Source organism: Triticum urartu, chromosome 1A, assembly GCF_056163025.1.
Source record: "Triticum urartu cultivar PI428250 chromosome 1A, HENAU_Tu73, whole genome shotgun sequence".
Classification (NCBI taxonomy): domain Eukaryota; kingdom Viridiplantae; phylum Streptophyta; class Magnoliopsida; order Poales; family Poaceae; genus Triticum; species Triticum urartu.
The window spans coordinates 149,663,727-149,676,094 of record NC_141873.1 but is presented as its reverse complement, the minus strand read 5'-3'; the positions used below and the strand labels follow the sequence as shown (position 1 = coordinate 149,676,094).

At 47.6% G+C, this 12,368-nt stretch overlaps 1 protein-coding gene across 1 annotated transcript; it reads left to right on the top strand.

Moving 5' to 3' along the window:
• The first annotated feature begins 7,784 nt into the window (after positions 1–7,784).
• Positions 7,785–12,357, top strand: DER1 (DERLIN-1). Its single transcript, XM_048716425.2, has 7 exons — positions 7,785–7,957; positions 10,918–11,053; positions 11,177–11,250; positions 11,368–11,461; positions 11,549–11,677; positions 11,780–11,940; positions 12,080–12,357. The coding sequence occupies exons 1-7, from the start codon at positions 7,941–7,943 to the stop codon at positions 12,189–12,191; spliced, it is 723 nt and encodes a 240-aa protein (XP_048572382.1). The 5' UTR covers positions 7,785–7,940; the 3' UTR covers positions 12,192–12,357.
• Positions 12,358–12,368: the final 11 nt, after the last annotated feature.

The window sequence follows — 12,368 nt, the reverse complement described above, 5'->3', positions numbered from 1 at the left end:
AGAGAATCCACTAGTGAAACCTATGGCCCCCGGGTCTATCTTCATCATATTAATCTTCCAATACTTAGTTACTTCCTTTGCTTTTTACTTTGCTTTGCATCTTTATCACAAAAATACCAAAAATATTATCTTATCATATCTATCAGATCTCACTCTCATAAGTGACCGTGAAGGGATTGACAACCCCTTATCGCGTTGGTTGCGAGGAGTTATTTGTTTTGTGCAGGTACGAGGGACTCGCGTGCAGCCTCCTACTGGATTGATACCTTGGTTCTCAAAAACTGAGGGAAATACTTACGCTACTTTGCTACATCATCCTTTCCTCTTCAAGGAAATCCAACGCAGTGCTCAAGAGGTAGCAAGAAGAATTTCTGGCGCCGTTGCCGGGGAGGTTCACGCAAGTCAAGATTTGACTCCCGACAACGAGCCATTTCTGGCGCCGTTGCCGGGGAGTCTACGCAAAAGTCAACATACCTAGTACCCATCACAACCCTTATCTCCCGCATTACATTATTTGCCATTTGCCTCTCATTTTCCTCTCCCTCTCTTTCTCTATTTGCCTCTTTTTTCCCGCTTCCTTTGTGTTTGCTTGTGTGTTGGATTGCTTGCTTGTCACGATGGCTCGAGATAACACTAAATTGTGTGACTTTACCAATACCAACAACAATGATTTTATTAGCACTCCAATTGCTCCTCTTACCGATGCTGAATCTTGTGAAATTAATGCCGCTTTGCTAAATCTTGTCATGAAAGATCTGTTTTCCGGCCTTCCTAGTGAAGATGCCGCTGCCCATCTAAATAGCTTCGTTGATTTGTGTGATATGCAAAAGAAGAAAGATGTGGACAACGATATTGTTAAGTTGAAGCTATTTCCTTTTTCGCTTAGAGATCGTGCTAAAGCTTGTTTTCATCTTTGCCTAAAAATAGTATTGATTCTTGGAACAAGTGCAAAGATGCTTTTATCTCTAAGTATTTTCCTCCCGCTAAGATCATCTCCCTTAGAAACGATATTATGAATTTTAAGCAACTTGATCATGAACATGTGGCACAAGCTTGGGAGAGGATGAAATTAATGATACGTAATTGCCCTACTCATGGTTTGAATTTGTGGATGATTATACAAAAATTTTATGCCGGATTGAATTTTGCTTCTAGAAATCTTTTAGATTCGGCCGCGGGAGGCACTTTTATGGAAATCACTTTAGGAGAAGCTACTAAACTCCTAGATAATATTATGGTTAATTATTCTCAATGGCATATTGAAAGATCTACTAATAAAAAGGTGCATGCGATAGAAGAAATTAATGTTTTGAGTGGAAAGATGGATGAACTTATGAAATTATTTGCTAGTAAGAGTGTTTCTTCTGATCCTAATGATATGCCCTCGTCTACTTTGATTGAGAACAATAATGAATCTATGGATGTGAATTTTGTTGGTAGGAATAATTTTGGTAACAACGCGTATAGAGGAAACTTTAATACTAGGCCTTATCCTAGTAATCCCTCTAATAATTATGGAAATTCCTACAACAACTCTTATGGAAATTCTGTCAATTGCTCAACAGTAATTCGTTCACCCACCGTAAAATACTTATGCTCTTGAGAGAAGCCACTAGTGAAACCTATGGCCCCCGGTTCTATCTTCATCATATTAATCTTCCAATACTTAGTTACTTCCTTTGCTTTGCATCTTTATCACAAAAATACCAAAAATATTATCTTATCATATCTATCAGATCTCACTCTCATAAGTGACCATGAAGGGATTAACAACCCCTTATCGCGTTGGTTGCGAGGAGTTATTTGTTTTGTACAGGTACGAGGAACTCGCGTGCAGCATCCTACTGGATTGATACCTTGGTTCTCAAAAACTGAGGGAAATACTTACGCTACTTTGCTGCATCATCCTCTCCACTTCAAGAAAATCCAACGCAGTGCTCAAGAGGTAGCAGCCTTCCTATGCGATGGAGGGAGGCGCCCCTGGAGCGGGCGCTGGTCCTGACGAGGCTCCTGCCGCGACGCCATCCTCCCGAGGTCCTGCACGGCGCGGCTGCTTCTTCTTGGGGATGACCTCCAGAGGGCCTTCATTTCTGCTGTCGGGGTTGTCGATTGCTGCGGCTTGAAAGGCGTGCTCGAGGGAGCACACCGCATCCCTCTCTTCACACGGGACCGTGATGATTCCTCCGCTTCCTGGCATCTTGAGAACGTTGTAGCCGTGATGAGTGACTGCCATGAACTTGGCCAGGGCTGGATACCCGAGGATGGCATTGTACGGCAGGCGGATGTGTGCGACGTCAAAGTCGATGAGCTCGGTGCGGTAGTTCTTGCGCTCCCCGAAGGTGACGGGCAGGCGGACCTGCCCTATCGGTGTGGTTGAGCCGTCGGTCACTCCTGAGAAAGGCTTGGTGGGCTGGAGCTGTTCATAAGGCACTTGGAGGTTGTCGAACGTGTCGACGGACAGGACGTTGAGCCCTGCGACGCCATTGATGAGGGTCTTGGTGACCTGCACATTGTTGATGACTGGGGAACACAGCATAGGAAGGGCGCCAGCGATGGCTGCGCACTTGAGCTGATCCGCCGAGTAGAAAGTGATGGCGCATTGGGACCACCTGAGCGGGCGCGGGGCCTCGAGTTTGGGGAGCGCCGCGTTCACCTTGCGAGCAAACTGTTTGAAGGTGCACTGAGAGGTTGGGGCCTGGCCGCCGCCCAAGATGCAGGCGATCGCACGCGGCTCCTGGAAGCCCCCAGCCCCCTCGTCCTGGTGGTGGTCGTCGTTCCTTCTTGGTGGCGGCAGCGGGGGAAGACCGCCGTTGCTCTGGGTGCGATCTTCACGTGGCGGGTCCCTCCAGGCACCCTCGCGAGGCTGGTCCTGCCAGCGGTCCTCACAAGGCCGGTCGTGCTACTCCTGGCGCGGGCCACGATCGTCCCAACGTCCGCCTCCACGTCCTCCTTCGTGGCCGTAGCCCCGGTCGTTGAGCTCGGGGCGTCGACCGTAGCGTCCTTCTCGTATGGCTCTGAGCTCTTGACAGTCGCTGGTGTTCTGGGTGTTCAGGTTGTGGAAGGCGCAGAAGGGTCGGCCGTTCTTGGATGACTCGGGCTGATCTCTGCCCCGCTTGATGTCGGGCTCCGCTCCGAGCACAGCTGCCTCCTTGCGCTTCACGTCCTTGGCCTTGGCCTTCTTCTCCTCCGCGCCCACGGCTGGCAACTCAAGGAGAGAGAGGCGCCCCTCCTCAGCTCTTGCGCACTTGGTCGCCAGGTTGAACAACTCCTGAGATGTGCAGAGCTCCTCGTGGATGGCGAGCTCTTCCTTCATCTTGACGTCACGGACACCGTCGGAGAATGCGGAGATGATGGCCTCGTCTGTGACCTTGGGGATCTTGAGACGGGTGTTGTTGAAGCGCTAGATGTACTTCTGGAGGGTCTCTCCTGGTTGCTGCCTGATGCGGCGTAGATCACCCGCGGCCGATGGGCGGTCGCGAGTGCCCTGGAAGTTGGCGACGAAGCGGTCACGCATCTCGTCCCAGGAGGAGATCGAGCCGTGCTGCAGGTTCAGGAGCCAGGAGCGAGCTCCATCCTTGAGAGCCATGGGAAACCAGTTCGTCATGACCTTTTCATCGCCGTTGGCCGCTTCGATGCTCATCTCATAGAGTTGCGGGAACTCCGCGAGGGTCGGCGGTACCGTCGTAGCGAGGAGGCAGATCCATCTTGAACTTGCCCGGCCAGGCAACGCTACACAGCTCGGGGGTGAAGGCGCGGCAGCCAGCCATGGTTGCCGGGGACCACTTCGGAGGTGGAGCTTGGTCTTGATGAGGTCCGCGTTGCACCGCTACGGGCGGTGCACGGTCTTGACGAGGTGGCGCGGGGAGCGCAGTTGCAACTTCTCGCGGCCGCGGAATTTCTTGGCAACTTCTCTCTTCGCGCGCGGGCGCCGGGCACGGCGGATCACGCTGCGGAGCCGCGCGCCTTGGTGCCAAGGCGCCGTCTTAGGGCTGAGGTGGTGGAGGCACGCCATGAGCCCCGTCGCCCGCGGCTGGTTGAGGGGGAGGCAGAGAGTGGGACGGTGCCGGAGAGCCCCCTGCGGCGCGGACGAGCTCGGCGACGCGGTCGAGCCACTCCTCGTAGAGGTCGTCGATGGGGCGGTAGCGCAGGAGATCGTTCGCCGCGAGGAGCGCGGCCCATGCCTCCATGGGAGCGCGGTGCGCGTGAGACGAAAAACTGGCAGGGGTCAGCGATGGAGTGGCGGTGCGGCCGTCCTGCCGCACCGAAGGATGCAGCGAGGACGCCTGCTACTCGTTCCCTGCCAGGCCGGTGGCAGCGTTGGCGGCGGGAGACGGAGAACGGCGATGTGGCCTGTCGACGGGAGCCGTCTGAGCGATGCGGGCGGTGAGGGAAGCCTGACGCTCAGCTCGAGCACGGCGAGCATCCGCCATGGAGACGACGGAGCGTCGGAGCGACGAACTGATGGAAGGGAAGTTACGGCGCACCCCTACCTGGCGCGCCAAATGTCGGATGTGGAGTTCCGGCAAACCCTTAAGGTTCGAACACTGGGGTGCGCGCGAAGTCTTTCCTTCCTATCGATCTACGCCCTAGCTCGCTAAGACGCCCTAGCTCGCTAAGATCTCGCGGATGAACTCGATGAACTCGCAACACAGAAAGACACGAGGTTTATACTGGTTCGGGCCACCGTTATGGTGTAATACCCTACTCCAGTGTGGTGGTGGTGGATTGCCTCTTGGGCAGACGATGAACAATACAAGGGAAGAACAGCCTCCTGAGGTTGAGGTGTTCTTGTGAATAGGCTCTCAATCAGGTTGGATCAAGCTAAGATGAGATGAGATGAGATGCGATCAGATGAGATCAGATGAGATGCCTCTACTATGGTGGCTAGCTCTACTTATAGGCCCTGGTCCTTTTCCCAAATATCGAGCGGGAAGGGAGCCAACAACGGCGGGCCAATTTGAAGGGGGACAACTAGTACAAGCTATCCTGACGAAAGTGGTCTTCGCCTGTGAAAAGTGCTGGCGGTGACGCCGTCTTGGGCTCCACGATGACCTTCGTCTTGCCGTCCTCCTAGTCTTGGTCTCGTTGCACCAATATAGCAACCTTTGCCTGATGTCTCGGTACTCTTCGCCTGCGCTGGCCTCCTAGCAGCAAAGAGAAAACAAGGATGCTGCGCGCGCTGGCGCCCGCCTGGTGTCGTGCGTCATGGCTCACGTCACGAGGGCCTCGTGAGGTTTGCTCCGTCTTGATATCTCCGCTCCTCGTGAGCCTGCCTGGCTAGGCTACTCTAGAGGAGGCCTTGCGTCGTCCGCCTCGTGAGGCTTGGACCCTCGCGAGGGTCTTGGATGCCTTGTTGATGAAGATGGGTCGTACGGCCTGCTGGCTTGGCCATGCCGTGGGCCGAAGAAAGGCAATCTGGGGACCCCCGTTTCCAGAACGCCGATAGCTGCCCTAGGGGAGGCGCCCCCATCTATCCAGGTTACGTGAGATGGGGTGGGAGGGGCGCTCAGCCCCTTAGTGGGCTGACGTGCCCCCTCCCCTTGGCCCATAAGGCCCCCCAACGCTTGCCGGGGCCTCCGAAACCCCTTTCAGACACGCTGGTCGTCACCAAGTACCCCCGGAACAATTCCGGACTCCAATACCCTTTGTCCAATATATCGATCTTCACCTCCGGACCATTCCGGAACTCCTCGTCACGTCTGGGATCTCATCCGGAACTCCGAACAACCTTCGGTAACCACATATTATTTCCCATAATAACTCTAGCATCACCGAATCTTAAGTGTGTAGACCCTACGGGTTCGGGAACCATGCAGACATGACCGAGACATCTCTCCGGCCAATAACCAATAGCGGGATCTGGATACCCATATTGGCTCCCACATGTTCCACGATGATCTCATCAGATGAACCACGATGTCGGGGATTCAATCAATCCCGTATACAATTCCCTTTGTCTATCGGTATGTTACTTGCCCGAGATTTGATCGTCGGTATCCCCATACCTTGTTCAATCTCGTTACCGGCAAGTCTCTTTACTCGCTCCGTAACGCATGATCCCGTGACCAACTCCTTAGTCACATTGAGCTCATTATGATGATGCATTACCGACTGGGCCCAGAGATACCTCTCCGTCATACGAAGTGACAAATCCCAGTCTCGATTCGTGCCAACCCAACATACACTTTCAAAGATACCTGTAATGCACCTTTATAGCCACCCAGTTACGTTGTGACGTTTGGTACACCCAAAGCATTCCTACGGTATCTGGGAGTTGCACAATCTCATGGACTAAGAAAATGATACTTGACATTAGAAAAGATTTAGCAAACGAACTACACGATCTTGTGCTACGCTTAAGATTGGGTCTTGTCCATCAGATCATTCTCCTAATGATGTGATCCCGTTATCAATGACATCCAATGTCCATGGTCAGGAAACCATGACCATCTATTGATCGACGAGCTAGTCAACTAGAGGCTTACTAGAGACATATTACGATCTATGTATTCACACATGTATTACGGTTTCCGGTTAATACAATTATAGTATGAACAATAGACAATTATCATGAACAAGGAAATATAATAATAACCATTTTATTATTGCCTCTAGGGCATATTTCCAACACGTCGCTAATTGAATCTTGCTCAAGTGCATCTTTGGGAAGGAACATTGTGACCTACTCGCGGTCATACATGGAGGCGTGTGTCGTAGCCACACTGCTTCATGCACGCTAATCGGTAAGGTTTTTTGGCAGGGTTTTCTAGTGGCCTACTGCCCTGCAGGGCGCCACATACATGGTCCAACATCAAGAGGTGTGCCAACTCCATCCAAAGCAGATCTACTAGTCAACACAGGCCCTCCACAACATCCCCCTCTCGTAGCCCTTCGTAGTCTATGAGCTGGACATCTTTGGGGACTTGCCCCGAGCGGTCGAGGGCTAAGAGTACCTCTACATGTCGTCGACAAGTTCACCAAATAGGTAGAGGCCGTGCCTATCGTCAAGGTCACCGCCAACACCGCCATTAGCTTCTTCCGAGGGATTGTGTGCCGCTTTAGCGTCACGGATCACATCATCACGGGGGAGACTTGTACAAGATCTCACATTAGGTGAGATCGTGAGAGAGATCAACCCAAATTCATATTTAGACATTTTAAAAAAACTGAAATTATTTGACCCATGTGGGGTATGTCTACAACTCCAAAAAACCCAGCTCAGAACTCGATGTACATTTGGAGATTCAAAAAAGTCAATTTTGAATGTGAATAGTGACAGCTTTGGGTGAATAGTACTTTGATACTATTCACGTACATTTTTGTCTTTTTTGTTTTTATTAATGCATGTTGAATCAGGAGCTGAAACTTTTTAAGGTTGAACCATCAACCATTGATGTGCGTCTACAATTTTTTTGAGAATGTTTGAACATTTAGATTTTTTTTCACAAAAATGAATCTCACCGATCTCATCTAATGTAAGATCTCACAAGTCTCCCCCACATTATCACCGACAACGACACAAAGTTCACCAGTGCTGCCTTCACCGAATACTACGAAAGGCTTGGGATATTTTCTGAATCAAGCTACTTATTTTCTGATGATTTGTACCATCATGGACCGGCCATCTTACCGTCAGGTCCCATAAATCCAACGGCTCGTAGTTCCTCGCCACGTCACAGGAACCACCTCACCACCAAGCCACGGCCCCGGCCAATGGCGTGCGCCATAGAGCCTACACCTACGTGTCCGAACCACCTGCATGCGTCCGATCATGGATCCGACGGTCCATCTAGCTTTCCCCCTCTGGAAGTCTCGCCAAGCGACTACCACTTTATTCTACTTCTCCGCCCACGCCCAGCGAGGACGAGACTGACGACGAGACCCGAGAGAGGCCGAGACCTGGAAGATCCGAATCCATCGCCGCTCCCCCACGCAACGAGATGTCTTCACCCGCAGAGTGAGTCCTCTTGAATCCTACAGCAGTTTAGCATCGTCTTTTGCTCAATTCTCAAATTCCTAGGCACAGATGCGGTTATTCTTATCGGGATCGATGGTTTGGGTGGGGCGATTAACGGAGGAGCTGGAGAAATATTGTTCAGATTGAACTCTAGTTTCGTATGCTTGAGCTAATTGGATGGGACTGTGCTGGCTTTGCAAGGGAGCGAGGGGCGGGTGCGGCGGGACACGCTGTAGTGTATTTTAGTGACTTTGTAAATGTTTTTGCGACGAATTTAGTCGTGTTAGGGTTGGGACTACCTTGGAGAGTTAGCGCAGTTTGTTTCGTGTTATTTCGTTGGTCTGATCTGCTTCTTGCTTTAGGCCTGGTTGCTGCCTACTGGTGGGCCTGATGCATTTGTCACTGGGTTTGCGAGTTGTGATTCAGTGTGCGTTAGGCCTGGTTGCTGCCTACTGGTGGGCCTGATGCATTTGTCACTGGGTTTGCGAGTTGTGATTTGACCCCACAAATGAATTAAACACACGAATACATGATCCGACTGGCCAATAAGCATTGTCATTTTGCTCAATCTGTTCTCTAAAAAAAATTAGCGACCGCCAGTTACAAAGTCCTGGAAAGTCGAAACAATTGTGGAGTTGTGATCATGTGTGCAGGCGGTAGGCACACAACAGCAGCGAGCGTAGCGACCACTGGCCGGCCGGTGAGTTGGGCTAGACAGCAAGGATGTGAGAACTACTGGGTTAGTATGTAGAAAAAGTCGAAGAGCGAGGACAAGTACGTATGAAAGATACATAATTGAAACTGAACTTGTTTTGGAGCTAATGTTCTTACCGCCCACCAAACGTTGTTGAAACTAATTGGTTAGTATTAGTTTTTGGTTGTACATGCCGAACACAAAACAATACATACCTAGTTAGTATTTTATTAAACTCCTGCAAAGTTGTATTATACATGGTTTTTTCCTTCATAAATTTTGCCACACCTAAAAATTATTCTTGCCTTCGCTACTGGGTGTACATAAGAGATCATCCTTGTGAGTTTGTGACATGTATGTGGAACAGTGGGAGCTCGTCTTTCAAACTTGGCCGCCTTTTCTATTTCAGGACAACTGAGCCCTGAATTGGTGGTTCTACCAATTGATTTTTGTGAGTTGTGAGACCGTAAGCAGCTAGGCCGTAGTTCTGGAGCTTAGCGCCAATTTGAAGGGACACATTGGTTTATAAGCTTGTTGTTTCAATAGCTAATTTGTATTTTTCATGAACAACAATTCTCCCAGATGCTCGGTTATTTATGCTGATGTTTTTTTGGGAAGGTCCATGGGAGGCTGATGCCCGCTTACACTGACGTTTGCTGTAGTTGGCCACAAGTTTCTCTTGGTTTATAAATTTTGGTTTCGGAGGCATGGTTCCCAAGTAGCACCAAGTGCAGTATTCTGGAATTTCGCAGTCTTCAATATTTAAAATGTTCCATAGCTAGTACAGTTCAATAGCCTTCTGGCAGTGAAAAATGCGAAACATTGGATACTAATGTCCTAAAGAAATAATTTCTAGATTTCTTGCACAAAAATGAATTTCTTGACTGGTTAAGAAATGCTTAAATAACATTATGTCAGTTTTAACAACTTCTGCTCACATACAAGTGGAGAAGGTATACATCAAAGGTTGAACGTGAGACCAACTTGATGTCCAAAACAACTTAAAAGAATTGAGGTATTATCTTTTGTGCCTATTTGTTGGGAACCTACTACAGACTCATTGCAACATGCTTGCAAAGTTGCAATACAATCAGGCTCTGGCCGCTAAGAGCCAACAATGGTTGAAAGTATCCGTGTTGGAAGTTTTCAGGATACAGATTTGGTCAGAAGAAGTCACTTTTTGGTATAATTTTGAAATGTTGAACTAATTTTGTATGATTCTCATACACTATGACTGTCTTTGCTTAAAAGATTGTTATCTAGATTTGTTAACTGAGAACTGAGATTTGGATATGGCAAATTTTGAGCTCAGTTTGACACCAATTAGTTCTCTTGCGGAAGGGCTTTACTCTGTTTATGTTTTCCTATATAGGCTGACTTGATTTTTGTTGGTTTGCCCCATACATTTATTTTGCACTATTAATGTATATCTCCTTGAAGTTTTATTTGCAAAATTCTCTTGTTTGTTCCTTTGTGATAAATACTTCTGATGTGTAATTTAATGTCTTCCGTGATGTACATCACAATTACTGAATCATGATTGTACTGGATGAACTTTTCACTGGCATTAAAAATAGTTCAGAGATCTCTAATACTCCCTCCGTTTCAGTTTACAAGGCATGCGCGTACCCCTCGGTTGCCAATTTTATCACCGTAATATAAACTATATAACACAAAAATTATACCGTTTGAAAATAGAACATCTGAAGTTTATAATGGTATATTTTTTGTAATATATTTAGGTTGGTTAAATTGACGACCTAGGGGTACGCGCACGCCTTGTAAACTGAGAGAGAGGAAGTATTAGAAGACAAGAATATAAATTCTTCACTTCAGCAGCTGCAGTTTAGCTTTGTGGTTCACTTCTAATAGGAAAACAGAGATGATACCCAGCGTGTTGCTGCGGGGATTGAATATATTTCAATGAGATTTGGTTATATAGAACATGAATATTTGTACTAATAATATGAGAACTGAAACTGAAAATACATGTAATTTGTTGTATTTGATTACTGTATAGTAGTAAAAAAATGTTGGGTATAAGTAGCATAATAGAAAGGAAATGACTAAACATTTCCCCATGAATGGTTGCATGTTGGGGTGGGTTTTCTCCCATGCATGGTGGCATGTTAAGATGGGTCCATATTGAGAGAAATAGGTTAGGATGCTGAATCATTATCCCAGTGGATGAGCTATTCATTTTTTTTTCTGCATTAGTTCAATCTCGGCAGTACGGAAAAAATGAGGACTTAATTTCCTGTTTCAGGTACTACAATTCACTTCCACCAATAAGCAAGGCATATGGAACATTGTGTTTCTTTACCACAGTGCTGGTTCAGCTCCAGATACTAGACCCAGGCCTTCTTTATTTATCTTATCCCTATGTGTTCAAGAGTTTTCAGGTTAGCATCTGCTCATGCTCTCTCTCTCTCTCTCTCTCTCTCTCTTGCATTACTTATTTGTAACAAGCGCATTATGATGCTGCTTTGAGATTGTACAGTAATCTTCAATTTTGGACCACGCAGATATGGAGGCTATTTACAAGCTTCTTTTTCCTGGGCAAGTTCTCCATCAACTTTGGTATTCGCCTTCTGATGATGTAAGTCTTGTCAGATACCTATTAATCACAATTACTATAAACATGGTTACTTTCAGAATATTATAAAGATAAACTGGCAGCTGTTGGTTGAAATTGTTTATGTATGTTGCCATGTAGAGCAAGATATGGTGTGCAGTTGGAGAAGGGTTCATTTGAGAAGCGGGCAGCAGATTTCTTGTGGATGATGATATTTGGTGCAATCTCGTTACTGGTTAGTGGCACTCCTACTTATTACGTTTACAAACAAATGAATCAAATCTCTTAAGAGTTAAATTTATTTCTATCTTGATTGGTTCAGGTACTGTCTGCTATTCCCTATCTCGAGACTTATTTGTTGGGCATTCCTATGGTTAGCATGCTTCTTTATGTCTGGAGCCGAGAGTACCCAAACTCTCAGATAAGCATGTATGGCCTCGTCCAATTGAGGGTAACGCCTTGTTCTCATACTATTATTAAGTGCTTGATCGTGTCACAGCACTGCTCTAGATTGAATATACTCATGTCGTAAATGTACTTACTATTTGTGCAGTCATTTTATCTACCATGGGCTATGCTTGGATTGGATGTGATATTTGGCTCTCCAATACTGCCTGGCCTTTTGGGCATTATGGTTGGACATCTGTACTACTTCTTTACAGTGTTGTATCCGCTAGCTAGCGGAAAGAACTACCTCAAGACTCCTATGTGGGTGTATCCTTATGGTTAATGAAGCATTTTTCTCTCAGTCATAGTTACCTACCAACATTGTTTACTACAGCTTTTATGATATTGTTACTTCATTCCCAGTGATATATGCTCTTTGGTTCCTTAACATGCTGCACTTGCACAGACACAAGATTGTTGCTCGATTCAGGTTGGGCGTGCAGGCAAACTCTCCAGTCCGGCCAGCTAACACAGGCCCTACTGCCTTCAGAGGAAGAGGCTATAGACTCAACCAGTAGACTGCTGCGACGCCTGGCGATGTAAAAGAGGCATGAACAGGTTAACATGGATTCGATGTAAACTCTGGCAGCTAATATGGATTGGATTTTTCCCATTGAATCTGTAATGTCCTCATTGAATAACTACAGATGTGCACTTGCATTGTACCTGCGAAGTAGAGCTGCATGTCTTCTCTT